This window comes from Palaemon carinicauda, chromosome 1, assembly GCF_036898095.1.
Source record: "Palaemon carinicauda isolate YSFRI2023 chromosome 1, ASM3689809v2, whole genome shotgun sequence".
Taxonomy (NCBI): domain Eukaryota; kingdom Metazoa; phylum Arthropoda; class Malacostraca; order Decapoda; family Palaemonidae; genus Palaemon; species Palaemon carinicauda.
Window position 1 is genome coordinate 260,855,414 of NC_090725.1, and position 17,014 is coordinate 260,872,427.

The 17,014-nt window shown below is 33.9% G+C and overlaps 1 protein-coding gene across 1 annotated transcript in view; it reads left to right on the forward strand.

The window, feature by feature from the left end:
• The first annotated feature begins 426 nt into the window (after nt 1–426).
• Nucleotides 427–17,014, forward strand: part of LOC137655644 (uncharacterized) — a 582,773-nt gene continuing 566,185 nt past the window's right edge. The window contains exon 1 of the mRNA XM_068389594.1: nt 427–816. Coding sequence (XP_068245695.1) covers nt 684–816 — 133 coding nt within the window. The 5' untranslated portion in view covers nt 427–683. The remainder of the gene's footprint in view (nt 817–17,014) is intronic.

Here is a 17,014-nt window from a genome sequence, read left to right on the forward strand (position 1 = left end):
TAGCTTTACTTCAGAAGTGTATAATACCCGTTTGTCATAATTTTATCAAATGTTTCGGTTTTGTAATTTATTCGTGACTTTTGACAAACAGTTAGCGACCAAATATCAGTAAATTGAAATAACATTTGCGGCCTGAATTTCTCAGCAATGTTCAGCAGTCCTGACTACGAAAGGAACGACGGTGATGCCTCCACCCTCCCAGTCCCCTCCTCTGATGCTTCCATCCTCCCCTTCCCATCCCCTATCTCCCACTAAACCGACCCTTCAGTCCCTGCCGCCTCCTAGAAAAGACCCCAAACATCAACCCTCCCTCCCAAGAATCCTCTTCTCACTGTGATCCTCCCCCCTCTGGGGTCATCAAGAGAGGGAGTCCCCAAGTCCCCATTCACCCCAATCCCTTCCCTATCCAGCCAGTATTCGGCTGAACAGTGTCGGAGTAGGATTATAGACTTTCGCTCCTCCGCAACTACTTCACTACTGGCCACAGGAAAATGCTTTGTCGCTTGACCAAAATGGAGGTTTTTAGTGCTTTGATAATCTGTGTACACCGATAAGTGAATTTAGCTCCTTGCAAGTACAGGGCAACCATCATGTGAGGAATTATCCGAAGGGAATTTAGTTTTACATGAAAGTGTCCGCAGGATCAACTTTGGTCGGAATTGTCACATGGTAGCTGAGCCAAGATGACGGATGAGGAAGAAGCTTTTCCTCCATCTTCCTCTTCTGCTTCTTCATCATCATCGTCATTTAGTAAATACTACAGAAGTTACGATGACGATGACTTCTTCCTCCCCCCTGTGCCCGAAGAAGACTCAGGTCAGTGTTTGATCAAAGTGTCATTTCAGGTTTCTTAGTGAAAGTTTGTTTTTTCTCGGAATGGTTTGGCGCGATTTTTTTCCCTCAGGAGTTTGAAGTCATTTAGATGGCTTGGATGTTTTTTTTCATACTTTATTGTAAAACTCTCTTGTAAGTACTAAAGCATTGGTAACCATGTCTGTGATAGCTTTTAAAGTTTAGCCGAAGTCGACTTGCTTTTAGACCCATAGGCCTAGGCCAACTTTCGTGACAAATCATAAACATCAAATGTTTTTCAGAGGTAAATTGCATCACAGTGACTTACAAATGTCATGGTGTTCAGATGCTTTTTGTTCATGTTTAATCTATCCTTGTTTAATTGCAATACACTTTCAGAGCTTAATGTGTTTATTGATTGTTATATTCGTTGGTATTAGTGTAAGCTACATAACTATACACGTGACGTTATATATACTTAATCCTGAAGATTTTATTTTACTGCCGACGTCTTAACGGTTGTGGTTTCTTAACCTACTGTCAAGTTATGTGATAGGCCTAATTTTTTTTTTTTTTTGGCTTCGGTATTACGAACACCCGTTCTAGTTTAATTAGTTGTTTTTATTACCTTTCCAAGCCGAAGCTGTCAACATAGAATCAGTGTGATCACGTCTAATAAAAATCGGCCAGGCCTGAGACACGTGTTCGTTACCGATTTTGGTTTTTATGGCGATTTTTATTGTTCAGAAAAACATGTTGCCCATCACGTTTGCAATATGACACTAGGCCTACTGGAATCTCTGACAGTCTGACCAATGTCTACTAGGATCTGTTAACATCATCATCATTTCGGTCTTGGCCTACGGTGACTTTTCGTCCTTACACAGACAGATTGTCCAAAAGAATTTTTATGGGTCAATTGTTTTCTGGTTTAATGGATGTAAATTATTCATAATTACAACAATTAAATCTCAAGCAGGTTGTTGTTATAATGATTACCAATGACCTTTATTGAGTTTCTATCGGTGGTTTGGTGTAAAACAGTGTTGTCAATGCTTATGTGTATTATTATTGTTGTTGTTTATCTGTCTTGAACAATTGACAGTCTTGGAAAAAATGATTTCGCAATAGAATACTTGATTAAGTGGATCCATGATGGGAAAACGAAAGTTCATATGTCTTTACAATGCCACAGCAGTGCACCTCAAAACACATCTCAGAGTTCATCAAGTATTCTTAAGATCTACAAAATAGACCGCTGTTTTAAGCGGATACGTGATTGGTAAACATAGGTTCCTGAGTTTTACATTGGCATGGCAATACATCTCAAACATTTGTTCCCACCAACAAATTGACTGATTTTTTTCTAATGCAATTTCAGTATATTTGTACTGTAGTTGAAGACGTTTGAATAGTTTTAAGAGCTATATTATTATTATTATTATCACCATCATTATTATTATTAGCTAAGCTACCATCTTAGAAAAGCAGGGTGATATAAGTCCAAGGGCTCCAACGGGGAAAATAGTCCAGTGAGGAAAGGAAATAGGAAAAAAAAAACTACAAGACAAGTAATGAACAATTAGAATGAGATATTTTAAGAACAGTAACAACATTGAAATAAGTCTTTCCTACTTAGACTTTAAAAACTTCATAACGGGAAATAAGCTAGAATAGAGTGCTTGGGTGTACCCGAAGCAAGAAAACTCTAACCCACCACTGAGGAAGACCATGGAATAGAGGCTATGGCACTACCTAAGACTAGAGAACAATAGTTTGATTTTGGAATGTTCTTGAAGAACTCTTTACCATAGAGAGTCTCCTCTACCCTTACCAAGAGGAAAGTAGCCATTAAACAATTACAGTGCAGTAGTTAATCCCTTGAATGAAGAAGAATTGTTTGGTTATCTCAGTGTTGTCAAGTATATAAGGGCATTGGAAAATATGGAAAGAATAGTCCAGACTATTCTGTGTCGTTAAAGGAAAAATGAGCCGTAACTAGAGAGAGGGATCTAACGTGGTGCTGCTGACTCAATGAAACAAAAAGTTAGTTTTGTAAATTGATCTCTCTCTCTCTCTCTCTCTCTCTCTCTCTCTCTCTCTCTCTCTCTCTCTCTCTCTCTCTCTGTATAAGTTATTTAATATGGCTTCTTAACTTGTATCATACCTACCTCGCGTCAGTCACGGAGAAGCAATTAGCCAAAGCTAATGAGCTCCAGTCGCAGATTGAATGAGCTTCTCCTAAAAACATTCATAATCCTTCTCAGCTGCTTTAAGGGAAGAGAAATTCTCATGTCCCCTTTTCCTTATTTTAACCCTCGTGATCCATTTTGCCCACTTAAACGTGATTTGAGGTCACATTTTTATTGTAGTTTTTAAGTCCTGATAAATTTATTCAATTTATTTTAGATGGTTTTGAATTGTCATTTCTAAAACTACTGAGAATTTTGATGTAATGACGATAACAGGATTATTATTATTATTATTACTACTACTACTACTACTTGCTAAGCTACAGCCCTTGTTGGAAACCAGGATGCTATAAGCCTAAGGGCTCCAACAGGGAAACAGCCCAATGAGGAAAGGAAATTAGAAATTAAATAAACTATAAGGAAACTAATGAGCAATTGAAATATATTTTAAGATATAATTCTTTCACATATAAACTATAAAAAACGTAAAAAAGAGGAAGAGAAATAAGATAGAATAGTGTGCCTGAGTGTATCCTGAAGCAAGAGAACTCTACCCAAGACAGTGGAAGACCATGGTACAGAGGCTATGGCACTACCCAAGACTAGAGAACAATGGTTTGATTTTGGAGTGCCCTTCTAAGAGAGCTGCTTACCATAGCTAAAGAATTATCTACCCTTACCAAGAGGAAGAATCTCAACGGGTGGCTGCTGCCCAGATCAACCTACTACTATCATTTATGTTTTCATTTCGTGCATTATTCCCAATTCCTAAAACAAAGAAAGCATATGGGAGACAATCATGTTTCATTTTACCCTAATGCGTTGCATATGATAATTCCAAGTATTGTCAAACTTGGACTAAGCTGTACTCTGTGAAGTGACTTTCCACGCAGTCTTCAGTTTAAGTTAACTAACGCGAGGGAACACAAAATGACTTATCTTTTCTTTAATATTTTATTTCTTAAATCAAGTTTATTATGTATATTGGAAATATTTCATTTTTTTTATTATAGTGATATGCGAATTAATTGTATGTGGTCAGTAGTGTATTTGTCTTCTCATTTCTTTATTTTCTCCTAGTAAGGGCTATCCTGTTCTGCAATATTTTGGTTTTTGTATATGTATGCATGTATGTATATATATGTACAGTATATATATATATATATATATATATATATATATATATATATATATATGTATATATATATATATATATATATATATATATATATATATATATATATATATATATATATATATATATATATATATAATCATACTCTTCCTTTGATGGGGAGTGGCTCCAAATATTTGTCATTCTGTTCTCAGCAATAAGTTTAGGGATAGGGTTACTACTAGCCATATGTCATTTTCTGTCTTGTTTTCGACTCGCAGTCTAATGGCTACCTAGTACAAAATATATTGTCTTGGTAAAATCATGGTGACTTTTCATACTATAAATGTAATTGTGTATGTATGTATGTATGTATGTTTCATTTTTGGTTATTTTCACTTGCATTTCTTTACTTACTGTATCTAATGGCAGTTTTCATATTCACATTTTGTCATTACAGTATTTAGCTGGTTTTAAAAGAATTGTGAATGATAATATCAATAGCAATAATCATGCTAATTAATTTTTCATTATTTTTATATCAGGGAGATAACGATGATGATGTTATCATTATTATTGTAGTTATTCATATGGTTATGGCACATTAGTACCTTCAAATTTATATCCATCACGGGCCGGGGCGGATATGTTTGAAATACAAGACACAAATCAGAGTAATTGATACTGTAAATCAATATCCATTGCATCTGTTGTCGCCCACGTTGATTGGGGTCGATAGATGAAGGCTTGGACTGACTCAACGCATTACAGCCTGTTGATTTCTCGTTCTTTGCATGATGTAGGTAGTCTGTACGTAGTTTTATATATGTTTTAACAAAATTACTTAGTAGTCTATGCCTTATTTTGTTCTATCGAAGTTGTAGATATTTAGGTCTGATGGTTTTGAAAAGTGTGATATTATTGTTATTATTATTATTATTATTATTATTATTATTAATAAACAGTTGGGTTAAATATAGGAGTAGGTAAATTCGGCAGTGTATTTATGTCTGATTAATGGATGGACGTTAAAGAGTGCTGCAAGATATGTAGTTTCCATAGAATTTCTAGTTACGGTAGAGATTGTGTTTTCCTTCGCTACCAGAAGACTTAGTTAGATGTTCTCAAGGTCGTGTAAACATCAGCTTCTTCCGACCGTGCTTGTCTTATGGTTGGATGATCAGGACTTCGTTTCCTGGATCGGCCAACCCATTATAAAGATTATTTTCTGTTTCTGACTTGTGTGTCTCTGTTCATGTGGGTGGAATGTGACAATGAAGTTACTTGGCACTGGATAAGGTTTTTCAGTATTGTATTCAACACATGCGTGGCTTGTTGTTAGCAAGGATACTTTCTGATACTTGGAATGCTTTTATGTACCTGCTGTTTTGAAACTTGGTTCAAGTCTTATTGTGCAATGATGAAGGCTGAGACTGCTCTCTCCCTCTCTCCAAAATATTTGATACAGCTGCAGCTCCAGTAGATTGAAGATTTGATTTAATTTTTAGTCTTGTCTGCTACTAGTTATGGTGTTACCTGCATAAACGCTTGTACAATTTTTCCTTCAATCTCGCCGTTATTTTGCAAGCGATAATATGATCCTGAAATTTTCAGTGGTTGGGGTGAGGAATTGCAAAATTATTTTTTAGATATTAAGAAAGATGCAATAATGCATTATAACTCAAATTGCGAGTTACATACTGTAGTGGACTTTTTAGGTTTAGATAAATGATACTAGAGATAGCATCATTAATATACAAGCAAGCACATTCAGTTGAAATTCCAAATTTCTATATTTTTGAAAGAGAAACAGTAGGATAAACGAATTTCAAACTCTTTGGGTTGCACGTGTCAGATGTCCACTAATGAAGTTGGGTTTCATCGGAGCTCTCAATTTTGAATGCATGACTGCTTTGCTGATAGCAACCTTTTTATCTGTTCCTCATTCTTTAGGCTTTATTCTTTTACTCAAGAAATCTTTTGATATCAATATTAAATGTTTCAAACATGAACCAGTTTTATTGTCAAGAAACCTAAATCACTTTCCTGTAGTTATTCTTTTTAGGTCTTGTTTATAGTGTTCTTTGTAGTATCGAACACGGTTTGTTGAGTTATTTAGTTTTATATGAACATTATGCCTGAGGTTAATTGGCAGACGACTTTTGAAAGTTTTATATTCATTTTCTAACAAAGTAAAAGAAGGATCAAATTCCCTGTGTAGACGTTTACATGCTTTGGATTGTTCGCTGCCGTACCTTTGTGCTTCCGTTATTTAAAGACTCCACTAAATGCGACATGGAGTAACACCTTGGGGTCATATGTACCTGGAACCCACCTGTTGCAGGAAACGGTATAATGAGTTACAGGATATCGCTCAGATGTGAATCATTGGCTGTCAGAATCTGTTGGTTAATGCCTAGGGCAAGGCAAGACAGCATTACGCATCTCTCTCTCTCTCTCTCTCTCTCTCTCTCTCATCTCATCTCATCTCATCTCAGAATGCGGTGTATTTTAGTTCTTTGGTTCATGTGATTGTTTAAGTACCACTATTTCACTTGACCCTTGGAATAAAGTAAATGTTATGAATGGAACCGGATATTGACTGTAATTGCGCTTTAGTTACATAGGCGATGTCCTGGTATGTTGCTTAGTGTAATTAAATCCTTCATTATTAATTTGAAATTCATCATATATGCATTTTCAGCGCGGGATGATCCAGGATATCCTTATCCGCTTTTACCCCTTAGCTTGCACAATGGATGTAATATGGTAGTTGTGGTTAGGTTATTAATCGGTTTTGAAATTGTATTTAGGTAAAAATATTCACACAATATGTTCAGTACATTTATTCATTGCTATTTGTTGTACATATTGATCTTGGAGTCATTCATTTATACTTCGCTATTCTTGGGATTTATCTAATATAATCCCATTGCTATTCTTATTAGATACCCTGTAATTAATGTTATGCATGGTGGCATTCTAATATTTGTGTTTCTACACAAGAAAGAATTTTATTTCTTATTGGTTTCATTTAGACCATGACCTATGCATAAAATCCTTACACGGTGATTTACGTACGTCCTGGTTTAAAACTATTGCATTAGTGAAGCCTATTATAATCTTATACTGTAGTCAACGTGATCATCATCTAGTTCAAGATCAACTTGGATTTCCTCAATCCGGAGGGTATTTTATTTACTGGATTGTGGTAGCGTATTGAAAACGTCCCAGTCTCGCAATTTGTGAGTCGGGAGTCTCTTTTCGTAGTTTATATAATGACACATCTATTTTAACGCTGTTACTGATAAACTTTTTTTTTCTATTGATTTCTTCACATCTATCGTTTATTTGTTTCCACATTTCCCTGCCTCACTGGGCTGCTTTACCTGTTGGAGCCCTATGACTGGCAATAGTGTGCTTTTTCAACTAGGATTGTGGCTTAACTAGTAAAAGTAGCCCTTTTAACTATTAATTTATTATTTGCGCTAATATATTCTTACAAAATGAAGCAATGGTTACTTTATTTTTCATCCAAAGATTTTTGTTAACCAAGCACGATGCCAATTTTTTTTTTTCTTGTCATTATGATTTGTTTTATTCAGAAAATGTCCTCCTACGAGTGCAGTAAAACCTGTTTAGAGATGCAACAATACCTTGAAAGGGACTTGGGGTCTTAGAGGGATGTGCTCAGTTAAAATGATGTGGCGGAAGTAGTGTCTTTGTTGCATTTCTCAATGGGATCAAATGATATTCCATTCAATAGGCCTCCTACCATTTTCCTATTGATTGTAAGAGTTGCTTTCTAATCATATACCAAATTTTTTTCCGTAACTGTGCTAGAAAAATAGCATTGAAAGCACCACTTTGCGTGTCAAGAATTTGCCTATCTGGTCTTTTTTCATCTCTGTCAGGATGTGTTGGGATCCTAATTTTGGGACCTATTGTTATGGAAATGATAATATTGGTTGACACATTTAATCTCCGGACCCTAGGCTAACGAAATGTTGTTAACGAGTGGGTCATCTGGGAGGTGCACATGTTGGGTTTGGAATGTTGCCACAGTCTTTTTTTCCCCCTTAATACTCCCAGCTTTTCGTTGAAAATTTTAATTTTGCCTAGAGAAAAAAAAATTGCGTATGTTTTTTCTTTCGTTTACATGATATTCATTCGCAATGTATCAAAGTTATTAGATAGTATAACATTCATTGGGATAATGCACAAAGAATTGGCAAAGTGACAACTAGTCTGTGGGCCTCGTTCTTGATCTTTGTATTTTCCCTACTCCCTCTTTCCCTCTGAGGTCTATGCCTGCTTCTCTCTCTCGCCTAATTCCTCTTTTCATATTTAGCGTAGCGTGATGTCGTATCCAGAGGGTGCCTCGAAATCCCTAATCAAACAGCATTGTGAATCAGTTGCATAAACCCTCGATTTCTGGTTAGGAGGCGTGGAGGCATGTGGAATTATATAGACGGATATTTTTCCCTATATTTTGTAGGGTTTGGTAAATTTCCCTTTGCGTTTATTTTGTAATTTTTAGGGTTTCAAGCTCTTGTTATGTTTTTTGCGTGTGTTTAGAATGATTTTATTGTTTCCACCTGATTTGTTTAGGCCTCAATAGCCAGTTCGTCTGCAACCATTGCACGTGTTGGAATGTATATTACTTTTGACGAATATGATTTGCGTTATGCTACGAGTGACATGAGATGTGCAATCTTTGTGTCAGCTTTAATGTGGAGGTGTAGTCTTGCGCTCATGCATTTAAGCCATTAAATTTTATCATTTCAATGCAATTTAATTGTAAAATGTCTTGGCAATATTTCAATGTTTTAAATCTTGTGACGGCGATTTTTAAATTTCCTAATGACTGAGCTGTCTGTTCAGTCTAGGAATAACTCATCTGATACGATGCAAACAAATAAATTTTATTGTCTCAGGTTTCGTTAGATAGCAATTAGGTAAAGTTTTTAATATCCAATGTATGCTTTTAATGGTTATGTAGGCTATTTCAATTTATGGCTATACTGTCATAAAGTTTAGTAGTTTTATTGTTTATTTTTATACCCAACGTATAATTAATCGATTACTGAAATATTTGCAGTATGGTTTTCGTGCTTATTAAGTTGTTATAATTGTGATTTTTGTATTAATCTTTTTATACTGTTGCTTGAACATACATATATATAAAAAACCAACAATCTCATAGAAAAGTAGATGAATTCTGGTACTCCAACTCGAGTCGAAAGTTTGTGCTGTGTGTGTATATATATATATATATATATATATATATATGTGTATGTATGCATATATATTATATATATGTGTATATATACAATATATATATTGTGTGTAATTATGTATGTACTTTATATATCAAGATTTAATTTACCTGTATAATTATATATGTATACTGTATATATATATATATATATATATATATCGATATTATAGGTTTATCTCAGTGATATCAAATAGGAAGAAGCAATATAATGACTGGCATTATAATTAGGTCAATGTTAAAAAAAAAAATGAGAGACAGAGAATGAAGAAATATCAAATTTTGCTTGAACGGTTTTCCAAGGTTCACTTTCGGCGTCAGTGTTCAATCACACATAACCTCTGAGGCTATTGTCATTTTAGCCTTCTAAAGTATTATCAATACCAGCCCATTCGGTGTAATACGAATAAAGTTCATTTCATTGTGGTCAGTTAAAAGTGTTCCCTCGTTTACAAAAAAATGGATGCTGATGTACTATATTTCGAAGGAATTTTTTTAACACTTCATGTTTGTTCACATATCTGTTTCACTATTTCATTTCATTTGATATTTTTTTCTTTCTGTGAGGTAATTACGAGTAACATTGTTATAAATGATTAGAAACTCCTTTTCAAGTGTTGATTGTCATGGCAATATTGGGATTATGTCACTTTTTGTTGTTTAGTTTGATCACTTGGTTAAGTACATAGATATCAGCTTATTTTTGGATGATGTTAACGTTGGTTTAGGCACTAATAGAAAGGTTTTAAAGGGGCTAGTCTTGTTATGCATCAATAGTTTTTTTTTTCTATGTATAAAATAGAGTTATTTCTTGGTTGTTATATGGTCGCTTCCTCTGAATTTTGTCTTAAAATCCTGTTAATGGCATTGTGTTAATTTATTATTTTTGTTTTTGTACATAATGCACAATCATCTGATCAATGAATTCTTGACACAAAGCAGTTTACGACTTTGACCATGTTTGTATTGTTTAATTCTGCTCATCATATTCTTTTGATTTAACCATCTAACCTTGTTCACCTATTTCACGAGGGAAGAGAACCACAATTTTCTTTGTAGTGCAATTCATGCCCAATTCTTGCATTGTTTGGGAGACAAATTTCTTGTGAAACAAACTGGAAAATATCCCACCATTGGATCTTTTTACGTTTCCATTTGAAAACAACAAACCGTTTATTGTCTTGTTTGTCGCTGTGCCAATTTCTCTCTCTCTCTCTCTCTCTCTCTCTCTCTCTCTCTCTCTCTCTCGATAAAGGCGGATACATGTACTCTTATGTAAATATTCGTAACTCATCATCCCACTCTTGCTTGTGTTATCTTGTATGTGACCTCTCTCGCTCACTCAAGTCTCATTTGTTGCTATTCTTCTATTCTTGCCCGTTTTAGCAATATTATTATCCCGATCTCTGTCTTTGGTTTTTAAGAGGTTCGTGTCCTCTTAGATGTTGTGCCCTACTATGTTCTTTTATAGTATGTTCCATTTGCTCAGTTTTTTTTCTATGAATGAGTTTTTAACGTATTCTATTTATTGCTGTTAAAATTTAAATTATTTTCCTTGTCCATTTTATTACCGCCATTACTGTTGTTAAAGGGTACGTTTTTCTTATGCCTGGATTGTAAGTTATAGCTCAGTGCTTAAGGGATTAGTGAATAATTCGGAAAAGATGTGTAGGCTAATGGCGTCGTCAACGTTACTTGCCTATAATATAATGAGATTGTAACAGAATTTCTAGCACTTGATATGTTAGTATATAGGATCGTGGCTGAGCATATGTCCTCTCTCTCTCTCTCTCTCTCTCTCTCTCATATATCTATATATACATATATGCATATATGTATATATATATATATATATATATATATATATATATATACATATATGCATATATGTATATATATATATATATATATATACTGTGTATATATATATATATATATATGCATATATATATGTGTGTGTATAGGTGTATATGTACATTATATAAAGCGCGGGGTAATAGATTAATTATTTCGGTTTGGAATCTTAATTCATTTTGTGCTGACATTTTTGTAAACTTCCATAAATCAAACATGTACATTTTAAAGATATGAAAGTGTTAGAGAGAAACGATTGAATCAGAAATTAAATTCTATGTGCTTATAGTCCTAGTTTAGATGAAAATTTTTGAATTTTGAAATGGTAGAGGTGCAGATATCCAGAAAGGAGAAGCTGTTTTAACTGGAAACTTAATGTTCAACATATACCCTATTAGTCTTTCAGTAGGTCATGCTTGCTGTTACTTGAATCCAGTTAATTTATTGTTCCTTAATGGTGTAAAAGATGATTAATAAGTTTGTCATCAAAATATTGTATGTTTCCAGTTTATATGATGTTTTGTGAAAGATTTCCCGCAAGGTTCTGTTTTAAGTGTTTGGTGGACGGATTTGCCTTTTCATCGTCACCTTTGTTTTCTTATTCTATTTCTTTTATTTTCTTTTCTCTTTTTTCACATTTGGCATAACATTTATTTTATTTTCTACGTAGATAAAGAATTCCAAACATTTTCTTCTTTTCCTCTTCATATGGCTTATGTATTTCATTTATTTTTCCTCTCTTATCGATGAATTTTGGACAGTAAAGAAATTAAATAGGGGTTCAGTCTGCTCCGCAAAGCTTTCACTCTACACATCATCCTTGATGTCTTTTTTGCATCATTAAACTTGAACATTTCACCCTAGCTCTGTACATTTTGATTTTTAACAGAATCTGGCCGATTATCATTAACATTTCTTCTACTAGATCTTTTTCTTTTGCATATATTTATAAACTTTCTTTTACCACTTCCCTCCATCTTTTACAATCTACTTTTCTAATGTGTTTTGATCTCTACCCGTCCCTTTTTTCTAAAAGGTGTATCATTCATATATGTATCTTTTATCAATCTCTTTGTCTCTTTCATTCATCTACTACTTTCATTCTTTTTCATTCCTTCCAAAAGAAAATTCCAACTGGATATTTATCCCATTCTATCCCTTTCACGAACCTTATAGATTTCGACCTGTTATACTAGTTTCTATTTCTGACGTTCTTATTTCTCCCCGAGGTGTAGCTACTGCTGAATATGGTGGTGCTCCTAAAACCTTTTATAGCTAATCTAGCCTATCTGTATTGTGGACTTTTCGTCTTGCTTTCTTTAACGTTTCACACTACCGTCCGGTATGATATTCTCAGTAAGGCTACATTTTTCCAATATTATCCCTCTTAACATTTAATACCAGTCTTTAACTATAATGGAGTAAGTTTGTGAGTTTTCAGCTTTCTCCCTTTTCTTTTGTTTCTTGAACACATTTCTTCTCCCCTCTTATCTATTCACGAGTATTTTATGTTTTGTTACTTTCATACCCTCTATCTCGTCAGGTTTTTCATTCATTTTATATATCAGTATATGACTTACTTTTGTATATTTGTAGCCCACAGTCCATAGATACATTTATATTCTTTGTTTCTTTTGCTTCCTCTATACTTTTGGCAATTGTCAGGCCATTGTCTCCAAAGAATAGTACCCAAATATTTATCGTTTTGATTTCAAATCCTTTTTCGTTTCTCTCTGAATCTTTTATTATTCTTTTGTTATCCCGCTTGCTACAACAAAGTCCTTTTCTAGTTCATATCCTATGTTAATTTTCGTTCTGTCCCACTTGCAGATCTCATCTATTGCAAGGGAAAGAAAATAACTAAGTGGTAATGTGGGCACTTATTGTCTGAAATAAATTTTTCACAAGCACATAAAACCATAGCTCGTGGTAGCTGAGAGCCCCTGTCCAATACAGTTCATTATGAAGTACGATGCGATAGGCTTACTTCAAAAGGCGTGGTTGAGCTGCTAGTGTTGCGAGGTGGGCGGCCTACCCTTGAATAACGTGATCTATGCGACTCTATTGTGCTCGGATAATCACCAGTTGTGTATGGGATCACGGTTATGCAAATGATGTAGGTGGCGGCGCCTATGCTGATGATTGGATCACTTAGAATGAAAAATGTCCCTTGGATTTTCTGGCTGGTAGTTATTAATGTATGGACACAAAAAGAGATTTGTAGGTCTCTCACGTGCGCACATGAACACAAACAATATATTTGTGTGTAGATATACATATACATTACCTTGATGGATTACATATGATGGAACATTGAAATGCGTTTTTTAGATTAAGTAGCCATAACTCATACTGCGTTTAACAATGTATGATAATTTTACTTGTTTGAATAGTTCAAGCAAACAAAATTTGGAATGTTATTTGTAACGATAAAAGGCCGACTCTTTTGGCATTAAATAGTTGTCATAGTTTTTCTTCAATTTTATTCATTGTGGAAGTACAGAAGATCTGGACTAGAAACACGTGTAGTAGTTATATATAGCTGTGAACATTTTCAGTGTCCATGTCAACTAAATGTTGGCTATAAACAGATATTGTGTCAACTTACACAAACATATTTATATGTTGTAATAGTAAAATACAGAAGAGTATCATCAAATATTCTCCGTGTTGAAATATCGTCAGAGAAATTTTAATTCTAAATATTTCAATATATAACAATGTGAGTAAAAACAATTCCGTGAAGATTATCAGTGCATATCTTAAGATGAAACAGCGATTGTTATAACCCCAATGTAAAATGGACGGTCATTGACCTCTAGAAAATGTATTATCGAAAAAAAACTTACAGTAAATCATGGGATTATATATCGAATTTACGTCTCTTGTAATGCCGATATGGTAATCCTTCCGCGTGGGTCCTCTTTGTGGTCTTGAGATGTTCGAGAAATATATAATGTATACGTCTACTCGTTCATTCATTCTTTATTGATTTCTATTGGAATTTTGAATTGCATCGATTTGTGGAGGAGGTGTTCATTAGATTATGAAGTGTCATATTTTCCCTTGCTATTTTAATACACATTTCCTCATCCTTTACAAGTAGTACATTTACTTCATGTTTGCAAACACACACAGACTACCTCTCTCTCTCTCTCTCTCTCTCTCTCTCTCTCTCTCTCTCTCTCTCTCTGTGTATATATATATATATATATATATATATATATATATATATATATATATATATATATATATACATATATAAATATATATGTATATATATGTATATACACACATGCAGCTATTGTTGGAAAATGTGGATGCTACAAACCTAAAGGTCCAGTAGGGAAATAGTCCAGTAATGAAAAGAAGGAAATGAACTATATATATTAGGAGTAATGAAGGACATATATGAAATATATTAAGTTCAGTAATAGCGTTACTATTTATCTGCCATAGACAAAATATTTAGAGATGTATGTCAGTCTGTTCAACATAACATATTCACTGCAGGTTTGAACTTTTGAAGTTCCACCTATTCAACTGCCTGATTAGGAAGATAATTCCAAAGTCATGTTACAACGGGAATAAAACTTTTAGAAAACTGTATACTCGTACTATTGCACCTTACGATGGAGAAGGTAAGTCTAGTTTCTAAGTACAGGATTATATATTTGGGAATATTGAATGCAAAGAATGGCCAGAATTATGAAAAAAATTATGCAACATGCATAAAGAACTAACTGAACGATGGTGTCAGACATTAGTTTCCAGATCAGGAATAAGGAATTAATAGACCGTAAGTTTTACTCCCAACAAAGTAAGATGGCAGTCAGCAGCTAATTTGAGATCAAATCGAAACAAGATAAAATAAATTAATTCAAACATTTCTTCGGAATCGATTGATCCCCGTGAATTTTAAAATTGTTTCTCAATAATTTCAGAAAAAAAAACCATACCAAAATTTTCTTAAAAGTAAATTTTCAATTAAAAATTATACCCTGTAAATACTTAGAGAAACATGATCAATGCAGAGATCTGGATGTTGAGGACCCTGTCCTTAACCTGCTTACAGTCATACTTTGAGTGTTGTTAGGGTTCAACTTCATGCCCCATAATTTGCACCATGCAATATTTTTTGCTAGATCTCTATTAAGGAATTCAACAACCCTAGATCAACATTCAGAAGATTAGATTGGGGTAAAGACGTAGCATTTTCTGCATATGTATGATACGTATGTAGAATCAAAAGAAATGAGTCAAGAACACTACCCTGAGGAACACCAGATATCACATTCCTATATTTACTTTAGTGCCTATCAACAACAACTCTTTACAATCTATTACTTAAAAGTTTAGAAATTATGCTAAGAAAAAAAAAAGCTACTCGCAAGTGTTTGAGTCTGAAAGCAAGAGCTTCATTTTTATCACGTCAAAGGCCGCACTAAAATCAAGGCTAGTCATACGAACTTCCTGACCACAATCAAAAGATGTGTATATATATATATATATATATATATATATATATATATATATATATATATATATATATATATATATATATATATATATATATATATATATATATCCACACACATATATATATATATATATATATATATATATATATATATATATATATATATATATATATATATATATATATATATACACATATATATATGTGTGTGTGAGTGTGTGTAAAATGAGTTTGTTTAATGTTAGATACCCTATTATTACATGTGTATTCTACGGCTCTTATGTGACATTTGATTATTTTTGTCATTTTCCTTTCTTCCGCCTTGTTTATTATTCCTCTTCATTTAACTCCCTTACTGTTATACCTTTTTCATAATTTATACCCGTTCCTTTTTAATCCCTGACGTATCATTTTCAAGTTTCTCATTAAAATATCTTATACAAAGTAGGAAAGTGAATTTTTCACCTTTTATAAAAAGAAAATTGAGACATGCATTATGATTAAGGTTGACTAGAATTGCGGACAGAAGAGATTTTAGTATTTGTAGCAAAATGGTTCAGTACTAATAATCGGTTAAGAAAATCAGTCGGGTCTGTAGTTTCATTTCCCATAGTTTGGGCGGATAAATTTTCTTGAGGCTGAATGATGTGGGGATAATTATGCACTGACGCTGAAGAATGACACTGCAGTGATATACGTAGGAATTTATTCTATATGATGTAAATAACACAAGCTAAGTTTAGACGTTTTGTCTACTTTTTTAACATTTCTCTTTAGCGGTATGTTCGCGTTTGTAATTTGTTGATTGTAGGCCACCTTGATCCCAATTTCACAAAAGCTTCACCTTTCATCCTTTCTACCCCTGACGCTAGTCTGCGAAAACGGTGAATATATGAAATGGCAGATGCAATCAATCAAGTGCCGCATGTTGGTCATTTGCAGCATCATAGTGAAAAGAGAGGGAGAAAGGACGGCAGTGACCATTCGCCGCGATCGAAAAAGGGAAGATAAATGAAGTTAACTCATGAAGGGGGCGGGGGCGCTTTACGCCATTGCCCGAAGGAGAATAAGTTGAGGGAAAACGGGGATGTAATTCTTTTATGTAAAGTATCATCAAGGTGCTGATCGCAAATGTTAACAGAGTTCATCCATAACTGGTAAAATTTCTTGATTTTAGTTGTTCAAGTTTGAAATTGTTTAAGGAACTGGTTCAGCTATATTGCTAGGCAAGATCTAAAGATAATCTATCCATCTTGCCGTTAAGTTTTATTATTAATAGCTAAGCTTCATCCATAGTTGGAAAA